The 22,582-nt window shown below is 33.3% G+C and overlaps 1 protein-coding gene across 1 annotated transcript in view; it reads right to left on the bottom strand.

Moving 5' to 3' along the window:
- The window catches only part of ANXA10 (annexin A10), a 95,360-nt gene extending 74,901 nt beyond the window's left edge, over nt 1–20,459 (bottom strand). The window contains exon 1 of the mRNA XM_073891235.1: nt 20,315–20,459. Coding sequence (XP_073747336.1) covers nt 20,315–20,332 — 18 coding nt within the window. The 5' untranslated portion in view covers nt 20,333–20,459. The remainder of the gene's footprint in view (nt 1–20,314) is intronic.
- Nucleotides 20,460–22,582: the final 2,123 nt, after the last annotated feature.

The raw sequence follows: 22,582 nt of genomic DNA, 5'->3' as shown, positions 1-22,582 counted from the left end.
TTTGAATATTTATCAGTTAATGATGGATTTGATGTTTCTAATTAGCTGAAGGCAGGACTAATGATATGAAAAGTAATATAGCTGGATAATTCCCCATTTTTTTTCCTTTGGTGAAAAATACACTGTGAAATTAGTGAACCTGGAGGCAATTATTAAAATTATATTAAAAATAAAATTTTGATAATAAGTTGCATAGTGTTTCATTACCCTATGCTTCAATAAACAAAACTTCACTTAGTTGATAGGTCTCAAAAAGAATGGATTAAAAAATATGAATGGATTTGGCTTAAACCTATCCCAACTTCTGGAAAAATATTTGTCTTACTGAGTCCTGGTCAGTAGTCATCCTCTAGGAGGAATGACACAAATTTCTAACACTACCATTTTATCATACTAGAATCTTTTCTTAGTTATTAGAATATTCTGTAGTTGCAAATCAAAAAAATTTCTCTCTTTATAATAAACATATGAAATGTAAAAATAGTTCCTTTTGTTAACTATAGTTACTCTCAGACATATCTGATCTAGTAGCTAAGTCACAGAAAATTATTTATTTTATTTCTTTTATTTTGGGGTAGTTGAAGATACTAATTCTTTTTTTGCTCTGTTGTTCTGGTGATAGAGAAGGCAGTGGTAAACAACACACCTTCACTTTTGTGAAAGTAAATGGTCGCTGACCTTTATGATGTGTAATATAATTGGCTTGGAGGGAAACTGAAAATATAATTTGTACTCAGAGGGATCGATGCAGGGAAAATAAGCTGGAATAAATGATTTTGTGCAAAATCTCCAAGCTAGTCAACCTCTAATCTCAGTCTTTAGGTTTCATTCATACTTGTCAGTAGACTGTTTAATATTCATTGACCACATACTTCTGAGACTTAGATTTAAAAAACAAAAATCTCCACTTGCTCCATCTTAATGGATTATGTCCCACCCACATGCTAGAGTCACCTCAAATTCTGCCTATTATGTGAAGTCTTTTCAGATTGTATCAAGTATTATTTATCATTTCCTTTACATCTCTATTATACATGGCCTTGCAGTTTTTGCATTTGTCTTTTCCTCTAAATTTTAATCTTCTGGAGGGCAGGTACATTTTTTCTTCCTGCTTTTCAAAGCATTTAAGCTAGTGCCTTAGATATAATATAGGCTCTTGGAATGTTTACAAAGTATAAAAATACATGTACCACAGTGACATCTTTAGTTTACCCAGTAGTTTTTAAAATTCATTATTCGTATAAGCAGGCTATGCTCTATGTATTTTCATTTTCACTTCCTTGGTAATCACCTCAGCAGTCTTGTGAGACTGATAATACTAATCTTCTTTCACAGATGATGAGACTATGAGGCTGAGTAAGTTGTTTAAAGCCATAGAAGTAGTGTGTCATGAAGCCAACACTCAAATCCAAATTTAACTTCATGGCTACTGCCCTTTCCATTATAGCTGTAACTGATGTAAAATAAAATAGCATGTACTATTAAGGCCTTTTTTTCATCTTTGCAAGAAAAAATTCTATTTGCAAAGGATCTTGCAGGTAAAAACAAAACTAAAAGCATAAGCTCTTACTCTTAAGTCAGTTCTAAGAGAAAAAGAAACTGTGTGTGTGTGTGTGTGTTTGTGTGTGTGTGCATATGTTAGAAGGAGGGATTGAGAGAATATGAAAAAGATATCCAAAAATAGATTTCCATTGGTTGGATCACCAAAATGCGTTTAAGAACAGAATGCCTAATATTTAACTTCAGGGTATTTGCGGAACCCCAATTATAACACATCTGTAATCATGAATCTTCAATAAAGGTTGGTTGGGATGGCTTCTTGTTGATGGTATTTTGAAAGAGTGAAAATTAGGGTTGTGTCCATGATAGGGTGACCAACCACGGAGAGGGGATAGAATGCATGGGCTAGATTAAAAAAAAATAGAAACCTATCTTGAAGTGAGAGACCTGTAAATCTTTATTCCCTGTGTTCCTCTAGCCTCAGACAAGCATCTTTAGGGAGGCAGAGTCACAGAGATAATATTTTTGTGGACGTAGTTTGAATCTTAAAGGACAGTATGACTTCAGTTTACATCTGGGTTATGCTTGCAGAGAAAGTTTGTATGTATTATATAATCAAAATAAAACTTGATGATCAGATGTTTAATACAGATAATGATATTAATATAGTCCTAGTTACACTAATTTTTCAAGTTGATGCAGAAGGATTTATAAATATGAACTAATTACTAAATTAGTCATTGTAAAGTCTTAACAACTTAGTGAATAGATGTCAAGTAGTTTAAGAAAGAGAATTGAATTCACCCACACAGCCCCTTATAACTAAGATCTGAGGGTTTCTTCATTGACATGACTTTACTTTTTTATGAAACAATTTCCTAGGAAGGTATGATTGAAAATAACTTATCTGAGTAACAGTTTTAACTTTATCCTAATAATGTATAATAGAAGACTACTACAGTTAACCTAATTAGAATAAAATTGATAGTATTGAGTGACTACTTTTTAAGGCTCAAGATAGGTAATTCCTAATCCCTGGTGCTTGTGAATGTTACCTTATTAGGCAACAAGGACTTTGAGGGTGTAATTTAGTTAAGGATTTTGAGATGGAGAGATTATCCTGGATTACCTGGGTAAGCCATAAATGTCCTAAATGTCCATATAATACTCAAGAATGATTACAACCCAGTGAAATCTGAATCAGTGTAACATAGTGAGTGAACAAAAGAAGTAGTTTAATACTATTAATACCTCAATTCAAAAATTATCAACCCTCATTGAATTTTCAGTATATACCAAGAATTGTGGTAAAATAATTTATGTTACCTTATTTAACTCCTAGGAATTAAACAAACAAATATGCAAAGAAGTGTGGTTGATATTGAACCCAAACAAGTTTTAGAACTTTGAAATTAATCTTGATACACATATGACTAATATATATTGCAGAATTAAAGTAATGGTCAGTTTGTTTAGGGTAATATTTGCTTATTTTATTTTTTATTATTTTTTATTATGTTCAGTTAGCCACTGTATAGTACATCATTTGTTTTTGATGTAGTGTTCAATGATTCATTAGCTGCCTATAACACCCAGTGCTCATCACAACACGTGCCCTCCTTATACCCATCACCCAGCTAACCCATCTCCCCACCCCGCCCCGCTCTGAAACTCTCAGTTTTTTCCTGGAGTCCATAGTCTCTCATGGTTCGTCTCTCCCTCCGATTTCCCCCCCTTCATTTGTCCCTTCCTTCTCCTAATGTCCTCCATGTTATTCCTTATGTTCCACAAATAAGTGAAACCATATGATAATTGTCTTTCTCTGCTGGACTTACTTGCTTTGAACTTTTAAAAATAAATGTCTTACATGGCATTTTATTATGTTTGGTGAGTGAAGATGTACAAATATCAAAAAAAAGGAAAGGAAAAAAAAGAAAGAAAAAAATGAAGAAAAAGAGTATCATAATAAAGGGGGAAAGCATTCATTACTAGAAGTTTTCTTTATAGACATTAGTTGTACATCTAGCCATAATTTGCTCTAGGGATGAAAGAGACCAAAAGGAGCACATTACACATTATATCTTGATTGGTTTTATGTCAATTGGTTCATAGCTTTCTACTTTAATGAAATGCTTTGATGGCATTATAGTAAAGAATCTAAGATAAGTGAGATATCATAATTTTATTAATAGCTAAAAGGCTTTTAACAGTATTTGTAATTTTGAATTTCTTAAAAGTATCTGGTTTTATAAGGACATTGGACTTAAATTTTATTATGCTTTTCCTTATAAAAGTTCATCAATATTCTGATAAATAGCAATAAGTGATTTCATTGTGAAGTATATATCTCAGAAGTCATCAAATATTTAGGAAGTAAAAGATGATTCAGAAAATATTGATGATCACTAGATTATATGGTAAGGTGCCCCCCAACTGTTTTTTTAATTTTTGAAGTAATCTGTCAACCATTTGTCAAATTACACAATGATACCAGGATCGATTTAGGAAATGATAGTCATCCACTAAAGGGGGAATCCAATCTTGTTATTTTATTTTTAAAAATAATAATTGGTTATTTTTATACTTCAAAGCATTGCTAATGCACCTAAAATTTTTGTAATATGTACTCAAGTACAATCCCTTTTTCTGCTCTAAATTGCATTTGGAATGTTTTTACATTCCTTTCTTCATTTAAAAAAATGTAATAGCTAAATGTAAGAGCTAAAGCAGTACTAGCATTTAGATAATTTACAAAAATTGAGAACATATGCTAAAATTCATCAACGTTCATATGGTATCTTAAGGGAAAATCTCTGCCAAATAAATATGGTGTGTTGAATAGGAATCAGTTATGGGTTGCTCCACACAAGACATATATTAATCTCCTTTTTGGAAAGTGAGGGTTGATAGAAATATTCATTTGATAGACAAATACCAGAAAAGAAGGGGCGAAAAGTCAACATGTTTATATAATACTATAACGGGATTCTAACTTTGCTCCCTTTAAATTCAGTTTTTATTGAGGCTCTAACCTGCTGGCAGAACAGTAGCTGCCAAGTGCATCCATATGCCAAAGTGAAGGATAAACCATCTGGGTGGGGCTTCCAAAGAAAATTCTAGAAACCAGTTTTCTAACTCTTAGCCGCTCACCAAGCTAGAGGATTGAAGAGGCTCTATTTAAAATTATAGGTGGGATTTATTGTGGTAGATAGTGTTCTGTGAGACCTTTCTGCCGTGCCATGGTAAGTGAGGTGAAAGCTGAAGGATGGTAATATCATCAAGGAGACAACATAGAGAACCCGATACATGTTCATGGAATTTGGGGAGCACAGTGGACTCACAATGGGAAAGGCTAAAGGTGAGACTGCACGGATAACTAGCTGCTTTATGTGAAGAAGGCTTCACAATGAATGCCTGAACTCCCAAGAATTTATGTACATCCCGAGTTTGTCACACTCCCAGAGTTTGTTGGGACATGTCTTGAATGTTTATCATAGGCCAATTGAGAGCCACAAGATGGGAAGAGTTAGTCATTTTGAAGGATCTGGCTCCAAATCTTCTTTCAGAAGGACTGATAAGAACTTTAGGAGCACAATGATAAACTTGAGGAGAAGATTCCTGGCAATGAGAGGTATCCCAAAAACCTACTGTGGTTCCAAAGAAACATCTTCTTTGACCAGAGAGCATCAGTGCTATGTGACTAAAATACCTGTTAAATAAGACCAAAGACATTCCTGAACATTTTCCCACATACTCACCCTTCCCTAATCCTGGAGGTATTGAAAGCCTGTCAGACTGCTCTCAGGTGTGAAGGACTGACCCAAAGAAGGATAAAAAAAGTCAATCTTGCCCTCTTTTCTAATGTAGGAGTTTGGCCTGAAGCTGGCAGGAACAGGTGAGGGAAAGAAGCTTTAACTAAAAAGAAATGTTCAAAATTTTACCTCCACAAACATAGACATTTTTTAATTTCTATAAATTTTTGTGAGTAGAAGTGACTTATTAATATTTAATTAGGTGAGAGTAATCAAGTTATGATATCTCCAATGAACTGAATATTCGTGTCTCCCAAATTCATATGATGGAGCCCTAATTCCCAATGTAATGGTACTAGGAGGTGAAAGCTTTGAAAGGTAATTAGATTTAGATAAGGTAATAAGTGTGGGTCCCCCATGACAGCATTAATACCCTTGTAAGAAGAAGAAGAGACCAGAAGATTCTCTCTCTGTCATGTGAAGACCCAGTGAGAAGAAACCCTTCTGCAAACCAGGAAAAACGGCTCTCACCAGAAACGGAATCTACTGTCACCTTCATCTTGAACTTCCTAGGCTTTAGAACTGTGAGAAATAAATGTCTGTTGGTTAAGCTACCAAATTTATTATATTTTCTTATAGCAACCTGAGCTAAGACAGGACCTCTGGGAAACTAGCCCTATAGAGTTTAAATGGATAGTGTAGGATTAAAAAAAAAGCCACTTATATTTTTGTTTTTAATTAATAGCCCAAACTTAACTACCTGAAAAATTATTTTGCTGTTTTCCAAAAATACCTGTTAAATAAAAGATAAATAATGTAATAGTGCATTAATTTATATCATCAGAAGATTAAATTAACAATGTGTCAGAGATACTCATTTAAAAAAAAAAACTCTAGGGGCACCTGGGTGGCTCAGTTGGTTAAGCGACTGCCTTCGGCTCAGGTCATGATCCTGGAGTCCCGGGATCGAATCCTGCATCGGGCTCCCTGCTCAGCAGGGAGTCTGCTTCTCCCTCTGACCCTCCCCCCTCTCATGTGCTCTCTCTCTCTCACTCTCTCTCTCAAATAAATAAAGAAAAATCTTAAAAAAAAAACTCTAAAGCTTAATTTGCTTTGTATCTTTCACTGAAATTCTTTGTTCTGCTTCACTCCATTACCCCCCTTAATTGACTTTCAGTCTATATTTATTTCATTCCTAAAGAAACAGTGAGAAGTGAAACCAATTAATAGCTATTTTGACTACAAATTACGAAGCTTTATCCTTCCTGTTTTTTTTTTAAATTTAATTATTCAATCTTTGGTTTGTTATCAAGTAAATCCACACTTTCTTTTTGATTGGTCTGCTTATACCATTGCTCATGGGGTCCATGTGAAAAGAATACTGATATGGCAATGTTTTCATGGTGTATTTTGGTCTTTAGATGACTCTCCAGAGAAAAGTTATGAGGTCCCCCAACTAACATGGAGTGTTAACTATACTAGGATCTGCATGAAGTTGTCAATGCTTTATGCCACTAATTTAAATATCTCCATCTCTATATCTAATGCATCTTTATTTTCTATGGTTTATCATATTCCTGAGTAGAGGAGGTGGGGTAAAGAGAAACATACATCTATCAAATAAATGAAAAAGTAAAGCAAATATCATGTAGCATATAGCTAGGAAACATCTGAAACAGCTTTTCTGGATATTATAAAAAAAATAAAGGGTAGCCAGTAAAAGTTAGGGCCTTCTCTCCATTTCCCTTGTTGATGAACACATATATCTCACTAGAATAAGGCTGGCTTGATTTCAAATAATCATTATCCCTTGTTGGACAATGTAGCACATTATCTAAACTCTCCTGATTCACTTTTTGTGGAGTTACAGTCATAGATACTTTGTACACTTGAGTTGTTTAGAGGTTAATGGGATATATATTCCAGTCAGTAATAGTTTTTATTAATCTTATTCCTCCTCTTCCTCTTCCTAATTATCATTAGCTTCAATTTATAATCCCACTTAGGTTTTAATTGTTCTTATGAGAGTTCCATGGGACAACATCATTTTCAAAAACCATTTAGATACAAAATTAGAAATAATAATTGAGTTGTAAAATTAAAATTTGCAGTCTTTTAGATACCCACATATATATTTATAGTATTTTCCCATTTCTTATGTACCTTAGAAATTTGTAAATTCATAATAAATGCTCTAAAATATTATTGACCTAAAATTGTTTATACTGTGCAACATTAAGAACTTGATCACAGATCCTAGCAGCTTTCAAGACCAAATGGACTTTTTGTGATCAAAAATAGACAAGAGAAACAAAATCAACCACCTACATTCATCATGCAAGTTTGGTGTCTATGGTACTTATAAAGGAAAATTTATAGCATAAATGCATATGTTAAAACAAAAGAAAGTTTCCAAATAAAAAATTTAAGCTTTTATCATAAGAAATTAGAAAAATAATAGAAAATTATACTCAAAGCAAAGACATTTTAACAATGCTAATTCTTCCGATCCATGAGCATGGAATGTTTTTCCATCTTTTTGTGTCTCCTTCAATTTCTTTCATCAGTGTTCTATAGTTCCTAGAGTTTAGATCCTTTACCTCTTTGGTTAGGTTTATTCCAAGGTATCTTATGGTTTTGGTGCTATTGTAAATGGAATCGATTCTCTAATTTCTCTTTCTACATTTGCATTGTTAGTGTATAAGAAAGCAACTTATTTCTGTGCATTGATTTTGTATCCTGCCACATTACTGAATTGCTGTATGAATTCTAGTAATTTGAGGGTGGAGTCTTTTGGATTTTCCACATAAAATATCATGTCACCTGCAAAGAGAGAGAGTTTGACTTCTTTACCGATTTGAATACCTTTTATTTCTTTTTGTTGTCTGATTGCTGTTGCTAGGACTTCTAGTACTATGTTGAACAATAGTGGTGAGAGTGCCCAGAGCAATCTATACCTTCAATGCCATCCCGATCAAGATTCCAATGACATTTTTTAAAGTGCAGGAACAAACAATCCTAAAATTTGTATGAATCAGAAAAGACCCCGAATCACCAAGGAAATGTTGAAAAAGGAAAACAAAGTGGAGGCATCACATTGCCTGATTTCAAGCTATATTACAAAGCCGTGATCATTAAGACAACATGGTATTGGCACAAAAATGGACATATAGAACAATGGAACAGAATAGAGAACCCAGATATGGACCCTCAACTCTATGATCAAATAATCTTTGACAAAGCAGGAAAAAACATGCAATGGAAAAAAGACAGTCTCTTCAATAAATGGTGTGGGAAAATTGGACAGCTATATACAGAAGAATGAAACTTGACCATTCTCTAACACCATACACAAAGATAAACTCAAAGTGGATGAAAGACCTCAATGTGAGACAGGAATCTATCAAAATTCTAGAGGAGAACAGACACTTCTCAAAAGGAGACATATAAATGGCTAACAGACACATGAAAAAATGTTCATCATCATTAGCCATCGGGGAAATTCAAATCAAAACCACTTTGAGATACCAACTTACACCAGTTAGAATGGCAAAAATTGACAAGGCAAGAAACAACAAATGTTGGAGAGGTTGTGGAGAATGGGGAACCCTCTTACACTGTTGGTGGGAATGCAAGTTGGTACAGCCACTTTGGAAAACAGTTTGGAGGTTCCTCAAAAATTTAAAAATAGAGCTACCCTATGACCCAGCAATTGCACTACTGGGTATTTACTCCAAAGACACAGATGCAGTGAAAAGAAGGGCCATGTGCACCCCAGTGTTCATAGCAGCAATATCTGCAATAGCCAAACTGTGGAAAGAGCCGAGATGCCCTTCAGCAGACAAATGGAAAAAGAAGATGTGGTCCATGTATACAATGGAATATTACTCAGCAATCAGAAAGGATGAATACCCAACTTTTACATCAACATGGACGGGACTGGAGGAGATTATGCTAAGTGAAATAAGTCAAGGAGAGAAAGTCAATTATCATATGGTTTCACTTATTTATGGAACATAAGGAATAGCATGGAGGACATTAGGGGAAGGAAAAAATGAAGGGGGGGAAATCGGAGGGAGAGATGAACCATGAGAGACTATGGACTCTGAGAAACAAACTGAGGGTTTTAGAGGGGAAGGGAGTGGGTGTATGGGTTAGCTTAGTGATGAGTATTAAAGAGGGCATGTGTTCATGGAGCACTGGGTGTTATACAAAAACAATGAATCATGGAACACTACATCAAAAACATAACATAATAGGGGCGCCTGGGTGGCTCAGTCATTAAGCGTCTGCCTTTGGCTCAGGTCGTGATCCCAGGGTCCTGGGATCGAGCCTCACATTGGGCTCCCGGCTCGGTGGGGAAGCCTGCTTCTCCCTCTCCTACTCCCCCTGCTTGTGTTCCCTCTCTCACTATGTCTCTCTCTGTCCAATAAGTAAATAAAATCTTAAAAAAAAAATAAATAATAAAATAAAATAATATTAAAAAGAAAGTAGAAGATAACACTTTCTAACTCATTTTATGGAGCCATAATTACACTAATACCAAAAACAAAACCAAGAATACAAGAAACAAAACTTACAGAACAGTAATCCTTATGGACAAAGATGCAAACTCACACAACCTAATATAAAAAAATCCAATGCAAAAATATATAAAAAGAATAATGTAGCGTGACTGAGGTTTATTCCAAGTATGCAAAGCTGATTTTACATTAAAAAATTAATCAACTTATTTTGTCATATTAATTAAGAAGAAAACTCATATGATCATCAAAATATGCTATGAAAAACTCAAGTATAGCATTCATTCATGTTTTAAAATCTCAGCAGATTGGAAAGAGAAGGCAACTTTTTTTTTAAATTTAGGGTATTTTTATTTTATTATTATTTTTTAGAAGACAACTTCTTTAATCTGATTAATGACATATACAAAAACTTTTGAAGCTAACATTATACTTAATGGTGAAATATGGATGTACTCCACCCATTTGTCCCCATCACTGCCCTGCCCATATTGGAAACAAAGCAAGGATGTCTTTTCTCATTACTTCTTCAACATCCTACTCAAAATCATAGTGCAATAAGAAAATTAAAAAAAAAGGCATATATATTATACAGGTCTTTCACCTTTTTGGTTGAATTTATTCCTGGGTATTATTATTATTTAAATTATTATCTTAATTTATCATTTTGCTGCTTCATTATTAGTGTATAGAAATGCATTGGATTCTGTACACTGATTTTGCATTCTGCAACCTCACTGAATTCATATATTAGTTCTAGTGGTTTTTTGGTAGAGTCTTCAGAGTTTTCTATATATATTATCAAGTCATCTGCAAATAGTAAAAATTTTACTTCTTCCTTACCAATTTGGATGCCTTCTTTCCTTCATCTTGTCTGATTGCTGTGGCTAGGACTTCCAGTAATACATTGAATAAAAATGGTGAGAGTGGACATTCTTGTCTTATTCCTGACCTTAGGGGAAAAGCTCTCAGTTTTTCACCGTTGATTGTGTTAGCTGTGAAAGCTATAAAACACTGATCAAAGAAATTGAAAACAACACAAATAAATGGAAAGATATTTCATGCTCATAGATTAGAGGAACAAATATTAAAATGTCCATACTACGCAAAGCAATCTATATATTTAATGCAATCCCTATCAAAATACCAAGAGCATATTTCACAGAAATAGAACAGAAAATTCTAAAATTTGTATGGAACCACAAAAGACCCCAAATAGCCAAAGCAATCTTAAGAAAAAGAAACAAACCTGGAGGTATCACAATATCAGATTTCAAGTTATATTGCAAAGTATAGTAGTCAAAACAGTTTGGTACTGGCATAAAAACAGAGACATAGATCAACAGAACAGAATAGAAAGCCCAGATATAAACCCAGGATTTTATAGTAAATTAACCTTTGACAAAGGAAGCAAGAATATGCAATGAGAAAAAGTCTCTTTAACAAATTGTGTTGGAAAAACTGGACAACTACATGCAAAAGAATGATACTGGACCACTTCCTGAAACCATACACAAAACTAAACTTAAAATGGTTTAAACGTCTAAATGTGAGACCTGAAACCATAAAAATTCCAGAAGAGAGCACAGGCAGTAATTTCTCTGACATCAGCTGTAAGAGTATCTTTTCATATATGTCTCCTGAGACAAGGGAAACAAAAGCAAAAATACATTATTGGGACCACATCAAAATAAAAAGCTTCTGCATAGGAAAGGAAACAACTAACAAAACGAAAAGACAACCTCCTGAACGGAAGAAGAAATTTGCAAATGACGTATCCAATAAAGGGTTAGTATCCAAAATATATAAAGAACTTATACAAGTCAACACCAAAAAAAAAAACCCCACAAAACCCCCAAATAATCCAGTTAAAAAAGTGGGCAGAAGACATGAACAGACATTTCTCCAAAGAACATGTCCAGATGACCAACAGACACATGAAAAGATACTTAACACCCATCATCAGAAAATACAAATCAAAACCATATGAGATATCACCTCACACGTGCCAGAACTGCTAAAATCATCAACACAAGAAAAAACAAGTGTTGGTCAGGATGTGGAGAAAAAGGAACCCTCATGCAATGTTGGCGGGGATGCAAACTGGTGCAGCCACTGTGGAAGACAGTATGAAGTTTCCTTAAAAAATTAAAAATAGAACTACCCTATGATCCAGCCATCCTACTATTGGGTATTTACCCAAACAATACAAAAGCACTAATTCAAAGGGACATATGCACACCCTATATTTATTGCAGCATTATTTGCAACAGCTAAATTATGGAAATGGCCCATCAATAAAGACATGGTATATGAATATTATTCAGCCATAAAAAAGAACGAAATTTTGCTATTTGCAACAACATGGTTGGCTCTAGAGAATATAATGCTAAGCAAAATAAGCCAGAGAAAGACAAATACCATACGGTTTCATTCATATGTGGAATTTAAGAAACAAAAGAAATGAACACAGGAAAAAAAGAGACAAACCAGAAAACAGACTCTTAAATACAGAGAACAAACTGATGGTTACCAGCGGGGAGGTGGGTGAAGGGACTGGTGAAATAGGTAAAGGAATTAAGTGTACACGTATCTTGATGAACACTGAGTAGTATATGGAATTGCTAAATCACCATACCATACATCTGGAACTAATATAACACTGTATGTTAAGTACACAGGAATCAAAATTTTTTTTAAAGATTTTTTTTTTTATTTTAGACAGAGAAAAAATGCATGAGCAGGGTGGGGAAGGGAAAGCAGATATATGGGTTTGTATTTTCACATTTTTTTTCTGCTCTGTCATGTTAAACAGCTTATAAACAGTGATTCCACTGTAGAAATGAGCACACCCAGCATCCAGATCTCAGTTTTTAAATATTATTATTCAACTAAGGGAATCAGGACTCCTTGGAGAAGTGGTTAATTCCAGGGCTGGGGCAGGGAAAAGTACAGTAGACCATTGAGCACACTAGTGTACATTATATCTATTCTAACAATTAGTTCCTACATCAAATTTTAGATTACATGGATTTGCTTTTGAATACTTTCTAAATATACAAAGATAATTAAATAGGAAATAAAAGGAAATAAACCTAGATCATAAAGCTGCACTCTTGCATCTTTTTTAGGAGAGGGGATGAAGCATAATATTTGAAAGGGAAGCTGACTCACCTGTTTCTTGTTATTGGCAGACAAGTTATAGATAACCCTGTGATTCTGAGAAGAGGTGTTATTTAATATTTACTTCCCTCTGCTAAATAAGTTAAATAACATTTTCTAAAACGATTTCCATCTCTTAAGAATTCATATTAGTCCAAATCAGTATTATACATAAGAAAAAGACCAAGCCCACCAAATTTTAAAATTAGAAGACATTTAGTATCTTGAAGGAAGAAGTATCATATCCATACACTATCATCCTACTATTCACAATATCTGGGATGAAACAAAATAAGGACTGTAGGGTAGTGAGATCTCGAAGAGTGAGTTTCTAGTGGACATTAAGTTGTGAAGGTTCAGTGGTGAACTTGGTTGCACAAAAAAATTCTCATTTCAAAGCCAATAATTCGCCTATCTTGAGGGTTCATAAATCTGACTTTTTTTTTTTGCTTTGAAGGCACTACTGTACTATGAATATTTACTTTTCTATATACGAGCTACATGATTAAACACAGTCAGGTGATGAAAAGTACACAGAGGGCGTGTGTACCTCCAGGTACCAATGCCTCTACCGTACAGCACATCTGTCTGTTTTCTTACTTATCCTTTAAAACACTGACATTTTGAGACTGACAACTAAATTACAGTCTGGAAGAATATGCATATATATTCAACATCTCTAAAGAATTGAACAATAATAGCACAAATGTTGCAATTAAGAAATACGATGATAAAATACATTAAGACATCTTATTGCTTTTTTTTTAAAGATTTTATTTATTTTATGACACAGAGAGACACAGTGAGAGAGGGAACACAAGCAGGGGGAGTGGGAGAGGGAGAAGCAGACTTCCCGCGGAGCAGGAAGCCTGTTGGGGGGCTCGATCCCAGGGATCATGACCCAAGCCGAAGGCAGACGCTCAACGACTGAGCCACCCAGGCGCCCCCATCTTGTTGCTTTATTATAAATTGCCTCAAAATGAAGAGGAAAATCCATCCAAAGCAGCCTCTGAGTAAAGCTGATTCCCATTTTATCTATAATAGTACATGAAACACATCTTATGTATAAATAGCCTATAATTATTTTTATGTTTTATACTTGATACTTATCATACTCTCAACATTTTTCCCCCCTGGTTTCTTCTAGCATAATAACCAGAATGCCTGAAGAACCTAAATAGAAGGGTAATTTAGAAAGAATATATTCATAATTATGTGTTGTGATAAGATGGGATGTTGACAAAGAAAAATGGGTCTTAAGAGGCAGTTTTTTAAATGCCTGAATGAGAAAAACATGTCCACAAATTATAAGCAGAGTTTTTTTTTTAAAGATTTTGTTTATTTATTTGACAGAGAATGAGGGCACAAGCAGGGGGAGCAGCAGAGGGAGAGGGAGAAGCAGACTCCCCACTGAGCAGGGGGCCCGATGTGGGGCTTGATCCCAGGACCCTGGGATCAGGACCTGAGTCAAACGCAGACGTTTAACTGACTGAGCCACTGAGACACCCCTATAAACAGAGTTTTAAGAATCTTTGGAGATAATTCAAAAGAGGCTGAGTCAGGGAGATTGATAGCATCAGCTCTGAAATACTTTCTAATAAAACCCTGCAATCCATTCTTTTTTGGTGAATCAAGCTAGGCTTTTCCTGATTACAAGGACTTTCTGCTGATAGAAGCAATCTATGGTAGATAGTGGGCTGGGTGTTGGTCTGAGAGGTGGTAATACAAAAGGAAAAATCAGTAAGTAATGCCCTCTAAATAGTGTCTTTCTATTTGCTTTCTCCATTCCACCTAGTCCCAGAAATATATGACTCATTAAAATAACTATGAGTCTTATTGCTCAAACATAATTTCTTGACTTTAATCTTATGATTTAACAAAAGAAGTATAGTTTTTAAAAGTGATTTGTGATAATCTGATGACTTTTTTCCTGTGCTGTTTGTTAAATAGGTTGATTAATTAGAAAAAATAAAAATATAGTTAGTCATATTTTTTTCTGTTGTGGCTTTTACAGTTTCCAAAGTTGTTTAAACTTGAAGAGGGTTTGGGTTTAACCTGATGTTTATTTAAGTGAGTGTACAGTAGTATGTTAATAGTAGAAATATAATGCCAAAATAACTTTCTGAATAACTTTAAATCATCTGGACACTCTGGCATGTAAGAGAAGTCAACAGATCTAGAGAGGAAAAAGTGGTATCATATCTTCCACAGGCCCTATGTTCTGAATACTGTAAGCACTTTTGGAAATGGAAATGAGTCTACAAATTTAAATTTTATTATTGTTCTTGCTATTATGGTGAATGCTCTGAGAATTTGTAAACAAGGACCAAAATCTTTCTCACAATTGCCTCTTTGTTTTTACTTCCTACTTCATGACTTTGTTCAATTCTGGAATAATGATGGTTCCTATATATCAGTGGAATTACAATAATGCAGAGGTTTTGACAATCATATTCACTGTTGTATCCCTAGTACCTAGAATTGAGTGCAGAGCAGAAGTAGGGAGACCAGGTAGGAAGCTGTTTCATAAAGTGGTAAGTGGTGATAATGGTAGCTTGGACCAGGGTAGTTGTAGTGAAAGTGGTGAGAGGTGGTCAGATAATGAATATATTGTGAATGTAGAGCCAAAATATTTTGATAAATAGTCTGTTTTTAAGATATGAGAGAAAGAGAGGAATCAGAGAATTATGCTGAGTTGAGATACAAATTCAAGGAAGACTGTGTGTATACCTTGCAGTTAAACCATTATATTGGATATAATGACAAAAGGAGAGGCTATAAAATAGGAAAAAGAAAAGTTTCAAGAATTGAAACCTGGAACATTCTTGGCAAAGGAGACTGTGTCAAACAACACTCACACATATGATGAAAAATGAGACCGGGGCATGGGATTCGGGCACATGGAAGTCACTGCTTATGTACATAAGGACAGTTTAGGTGAAGTGTGTTTGGGTGAAAACAAGTTAAAGTGGATTCAGAGAATTGGAGGAGAGGAATTGAATACAATGAATGCAATGCACTTTTGAGGAATTTTGCCATAAAAAGGAGATTCTGGTGGTAACTGGTGAGGGAGGAAAGTGGGATTATGAAAATTTTAGCATGGTAGAAGCTATTTACAAAAAAGATTATGCTGAGTTTAAGAAACTATATTTCCATTAATGAAACTTCTGATGTTATTCAAATTTATTAATAAATTTTATGAATAGTTGTATACATATATGTGTGTATGTGTATATGTGTATACATATGTGTGTTTGTGTGTATATGTGTATGTGAATGATTGAACACATATATGTGTGTATATGTAAACTTAAATAACAAACTTAACTTCATCTCTAGAAGTAGTGCATTGGGTTGCTAAAGGCCAGGGCTTTTGAGTTAGAGTTGGGTTAAAGTCTGGGAACTGCTACTAAATAAACACTAATACCAGCATACCTTTTTGGAGTACTGTTTATGCTTCAAGTTGCCTTAGTGCTTTATCTACCACGTAATTCTCAAGAGGTTCTTATAATATAGGTGCTATTAACACATCCATTTCACAGATAGGAAAACTAAGATGCAGAAAGATTAAGTAAATTGTTCTCAGTCATATGGATCCTATGGGGTAAAGCTGGCTCAGACTTTATGTTTCATTACTATTCTACAGTTGTATTTGCTCAGCCTTTACATTTAAAAGCAATCTATAGCTATTATAAGAGGGCTTAAAATAATTAACAGCATGCTTATATATCACTTTAAGGAAAAAATTACTACATTTAATTTTTCCAGTCCAATTCAACAGAGGCTTCAGTAAAAGTTGAAGCATAACCAGCATGATTCATAACTTTTGTTGAGTCAAAGTGTGTAAAGTTCAGACAATGTAGTCTTGTGATAGTAGAAAGCAATCTAAAGTATGAATAACCTTTTATTAATATTTGTTCAGTAAGTCATATTGCAGATAAATAATCAAAGTCAGATTTCTTGGATGGAAGTTTTTCTCTCAGGAATACCCTTCAATAGGAAAAGGCTGCTTTAAAAATAATCTTGCCTAATCAACAGCTTCTGCTCCCATGGGAGGTCCTCTCAGCTTGCAATCACTCTTGGATAGAATGCCCTGAATTTGTTTCTGATTTACTGAGTGCTCTTCCTTCACTGCTAAGTACCAATGCATTTACTCCATATTAGTTGGGCTAAAATGCAGACCATTATGTTGCCCACACTAGACATTGACTAAATTGCTGTTGTTTGGCTTTGGTGCTCTTTGGGGAGCCATTCTAGGGACAAATTTGTGAGTAAGAGCATCTTTGTTAAGTTACTGCTGTTAATTTTCTGCCTCTTAATTGGGTTCCCAAAGGACCTACTTTGTGCTTTGTAGCATGAAGTCAGTAATTATGTAGGATAATCACACAGGCATTTTTACCTTTTTTGTGTGTTAGAAATGGTTTTGGAGTTAGACAGGATCCTGCATCACTACTTCCTGGTTTTTCACTTGGAGGAAAGTAATGACCTTCTCTAAGCCTCAGTATATTCATGTGGAAAATGGGAATACTTTCCTTGAAGGTTGTGAAGACTAAAAATAATATATTATAAAACCACTGAACAGAATATCTGGTGTTTCCAAAAGGAGTTTTAAAACTTTTACATGTTAAATGGTATTTTTGTGAAAAGATTTGCTCTGACAGTTAAATTAGACAAAGTGTGCAAAGCTCCTGATGTCTAGTAGAGATTCAGATAATTTTAATAATTGTTTCTCTACTTTAGGTATAATACATAATATTAATTCAGATATGGACTATGATATCAGTATATTTTATTGCTTGTAATACTCCTACAATTAATATTTTTCTATCAATCAATAAATATGGTAGAAATAGGAAAGTTCTCAAAAAGATTGGAAAAAGAAGAATATATATATATTTGGGATTCAAGCACATGGAGGCACTTTATATATATATATACATATTTATATATAAATTATATATAATTTAAATAATAATTAAGAAGTATATTTATTAATAGAATTGATAATTATATAAATATGATGAAATAATTAGAAATATGAACAATAATATTAATAAATTTAATAATTTATATTATATAAAATATATATTTATATATAATTAACATTCTACAGTGCCATTTCCCTCAATGTAGGAGGCATATTAGAATAACATCTTCCTGAAAGGTGATTTATATCTGACTAATTAATAAAACAATCCCAGGCTTGCCATAATCATTTAATTAAATCTTGCTTTCAATAGACAGTCTTATGGTCAAGCACATACGTAAAATACACTTATTGCATTAAAGGTAAATTTACCTTCTTAATGTAACTAACCCACTTAAACTACTTTAATCATTAAGGTTTATCTACCTCCATAATTATAGGAAGTACTTTTAAAGGATTACATATAATTATTTCTTGCAGAAATGCAACTACTTTCCTATGACTCTTGCCTCTTGCTTGACTTATATTTAAATTTTCTATATTTTTAATTGATTCTAATGAATTACCTCAGTGGCTCTCAAAAATGGTCACATATTTATATCAAGCATATAAGTTCAGATGTCATATATTGAATAGAAACTTCTCAGTAGAGGACCTACGAGTATATTTTTGAGAAGCGACCTAGTCAGTAATCATCCACACCATAATATGAGAACTTCTGCTTTATTGCCTATGGAAGAGCTCGTCTTTTGCTTGAGAACACCAGACTCAAAATAGAGATTAAACAGATGAACTTAACCTCAACTGTTGGTCTCTTGAACACCAAATTCTAATCACTTGGGCCATATATTTCAAGATAATAAATAATTGACTTAAAATATAATGACATTGATTATGTAAAACTATTTGATCATCAAAATGTGCTTTGGATAGATATCTGATAGATATCTGAAATATATAGATAAATATCTACGTATTTAGATAATACACAAAACCTAACATTTATCTCTTAAATGATCAAAAATACTTAAAATAAATATTTAAGCTTGCTCAAATCCAACTCTTTAGTCTCTCATATTCTTTATCAGCTCCAGAACCATAGCCAATCATTGCATTTTTTTATATCTTGTCATTGTCATAACTTTTAATATTCCCTGAAATATAACTTAAATATTCTCTAAATATTCCTTTGATAAATTGTCATACACAGCATACAGGCTATAATATTATTTCCAAATAATTATACTTGAATTAATAGAAAGGGAGAAAACAGTAACTTTTTACAAATTAAATTATTTACCATGCTGGTCTGAATTACTTCGTGACACATTTCTCTTTGATAAAATGTAACTGCTGCACAATTAATAAAACAGTAATGATGTTTCAACTACCTATGAGATCCTAGAATCTCAAGATGAAATTAAACTTCTTAAGGCAACAGTGATGAAAATTGGCCCCTTTTTTGATCCTCATTTGATATTTAATTTGAAAAACAAAATAAAATTTTCTTGGAAATTAATACTTTTTTAAATGAGTAAATAATATTATTTTTGTGCCAAATTTTAACCAAATAATTGTTGTGATTTTTTTGCATAAAAATTACAGTAAAAATAAAAAGCTACCTGAAAGTATTTTTTATTATATAGATTCAAAAAATTGTCATCAACATAGAGCTCAGTTACATATAATTTCTAAGACCATGTGAAATGGATATCTTTTTTGAAATGTACATTTAGAAAACTCAGTGTATATGTCGGCTCTTTGAAAGTTTGTGGACTATTAGAGCAGTTGGATTGAAATGATTCAGATAAAAAAATACTAAACTGAGTTATACATTGCTTAAATTCAACAATCATTCAAAAATAAACTATTTTCTGAAGAGATCATAGATTTAAAATAAAAATTGACAATCACATTTATTTTTAGTTTCCTTTTTTTTTTTTAAAGATTTTATTTATTTGCCCGAGAGAGCCACAAGTAAGCAGAGCGGCAGGCAGAGGGAGAGGGAGAAGCAGGCTCTCTGCTAAGCAGAGAGCCTGATGTGGGGCTCGATCCCAGGACCTGGGATCACAACCTGAGTTGAAGGCAGACATCCAACTGACTGAGCCACCCAGGTGCCCCTATTTTTGGTTTCTTACAGAAATACATATGGGGAAAAATCTTATAACTTTAGTGAAAATTCAAAGTCAGGTTACTTACGAAAGTAATGGCATCTAAATTGCCTTTATAGAATAATAAATTACTTCAAAATTAGCATAGGTTTGAGATTTAATAATATAACTTTGTTTAATAGTTATATTGAACATCTACTAATTAAAAATTTAATGAAAATAAATTAAAACATCAATATTTCCTGATGAAAATGTCAAGCACCACACATGAAATTTTATAAATAAGGTTCAAATCTCCAAAGACTGGAAAAGTTTTATAGAAATAGTCATTATACTTACATAGTCTCCACAGAACATTTTGATGATAGTGGTTAACTTCAGAGTAGAACAAAAGAGTTTTAGTAAGTGATCAGTTTCATAGGCTTGTTTTCCTATGTAGCTAGAAAGAACTGAAGTTCACTGTTCAATGACATTTATATGTCTACCATTCACCTCAGTTTCTCAGGAAAGAAAAAGTAGGGTCAATTCTGGATACAGCATGTCTCAAGATAGAGTATTTACACTGAGCTATCAGTCATAGGTGCGTAGGTAGAATTGTTGCATAAAATAAATAGAAACTCTGGTCCTGTGTTGATTTAAGAAACATACATTAGCCAACCAATGAAAGAATGTAATCTTAAGAAAAAGCAGATGACTTATGGAAAGGTAGAGTTGATTAACCACAAAGTTAATGATTTATTTTTTGCTTTATCATTTTTAGATACTCTTTCAGGTACTCTGGCCCCTAGCTTCATGTTTCAAATTGCTAAGTTCTTTGTGCATCTATACTTGATTCAGTAGTATTTTTAACTACTGTGTATCTGGTCATAAGTTAAAAAATAATGTATTTAGGTCAGAATTGAAGACCCAGCAATAAATCTTTGGAGAAACCATATATATTCACTATCATTTTCGTACTTCGTATATATTTTCATTTTAATATTTAGTTTTATTACATTTTAAGGAAACAATTTAAAAAATACCTTCAAATTCTAATACATTTTTAGGAAATATCTATCCCCATAAGTTTCATACATTATTCCAGATATCACAAAATAAATGTGTATTATATCATTTTACTGCCATTTAGTGAACAACACAGTGTTCATTTAGTCTATAAAAATTTTTTAAAGATTTTGAAAGTGAATTACAGACAAATAACTTTTGGTTGAAAGAACATAAAATTACAGTATGTATCAGTAGATCAGTATCCATAACTACTTTGTCCAAAATCAATCTGATGTTAAAATATGGATAAAAATCATTAAGCAGGATATCTTAATATAATGTGTAATATAAAATGTAATGTAAATATGTAATGTAAAATATCTGATGCCTGCAGCATCAATTCATAAGATTCTGATTAATAAATTAATAATATACTTGGTACCATGTAACATGTAAAGAAGCATTATGCCTGCTTTTGAAGAAATTATAATCTAATAAATCATTCTACAAAACGTGTGTGTACACATGTATGTATGTATATCTGTGCCTGTGTCTGTATTTGTCTTATGTTTTCTCTGTGTATATTTAAAAAGCATATAGTAATTACTAAATAACTTTATACTTGTATGTATAGGATTCAAAATTAAAAGCAAAGGAAAATGAATTTTTCAACTAAAAGTATCATTTTCTTTCTTTTTAAAAAAGACTTATTTTAGGGCGCCTGGGTGGCTCAGTCATTAAGCGTCTGCCTTTGGCTTGGGTCATGATCCCAGAGTCCTGGGTTTGAGTTCCACATCAGGCTCCCTGCTCAGCGGGGGGCCTGCTTCTCCCTCTCCTACTCCCCTTGCTTGTGTTCCCTCTCTCGCTGTCTCTCTCTGTAAAAAAAAAAAATAAAATTAAAAAAAATAAAAAGATTTATTTATTTATTTTAGAGAGAGAGCACTAGCAGGGGGAGGGGCACGGGGAGAGGGAGAGAATCTTCAAGCAGACTCTGCGCTGAGCATGCAGCCTGACACAGGGCTCAATCCCGGGACCAAATGGGATCATGACTTGAGCTAAAATCCAGAGTCGGCCACTTAACTGATCCACCCAGGTTCTCCCATTTTATTTCTTATGATTATTTTCAAAAGTTGTGTGATTTGTGGCTCTAATTATAGACTAAGTATGTTAATGTGAAATGAAAATTTTCAAAATATTTGAGGCAAACATATTTTCTCTAATAGTATCAGATAATTGAGAGAAAAGAGATTTGGTAATATTTCCTAATTTCCTTCCAGACAATAATTACTTTATTTTTACTCATCATTACTTTATGACTTAGCTTTTTAAAAAATGAACTCAATTAAGACTATGATGTCTGGGATTTGCTTAATAACACTTCATGCAAAAAAGATGTGGTACATATTAATCCAGTATGGCAAAATCTTGGAAGTTGTTGAAGAGATGGTAGTCCATTAGATAATTCTATTTTTGTTTATATTTGAAAATTTTCATAATAATTTTTTTAAGTTTGAGTTTAACTTATTTACTAATTCAAATACGATTTGAGTATCTAATATATGGAAAGTAAGAAATGCTAACAATAGTTGAGTTTTTACTCTATATTAGGCACTGTTTCAA

Source organism: Callorhinus ursinus, unplaced genomic scaffold, assembly GCF_003265705.2.
Source record: "Callorhinus ursinus isolate GAN/ISIS: 27379988/994484 unplaced genomic scaffold, GSC_fseal_2.0 scaffold4, whole genome shotgun sequence".
Lineage (NCBI taxonomy): Eukaryota > Metazoa > Chordata > Mammalia > Carnivora > Otariidae > Callorhinus > Callorhinus ursinus.
The sequence above is the reverse complement of the archived record's forward strand: the minus strand, read 5'-3'. Positions and strand labels throughout refer to the sequence as shown.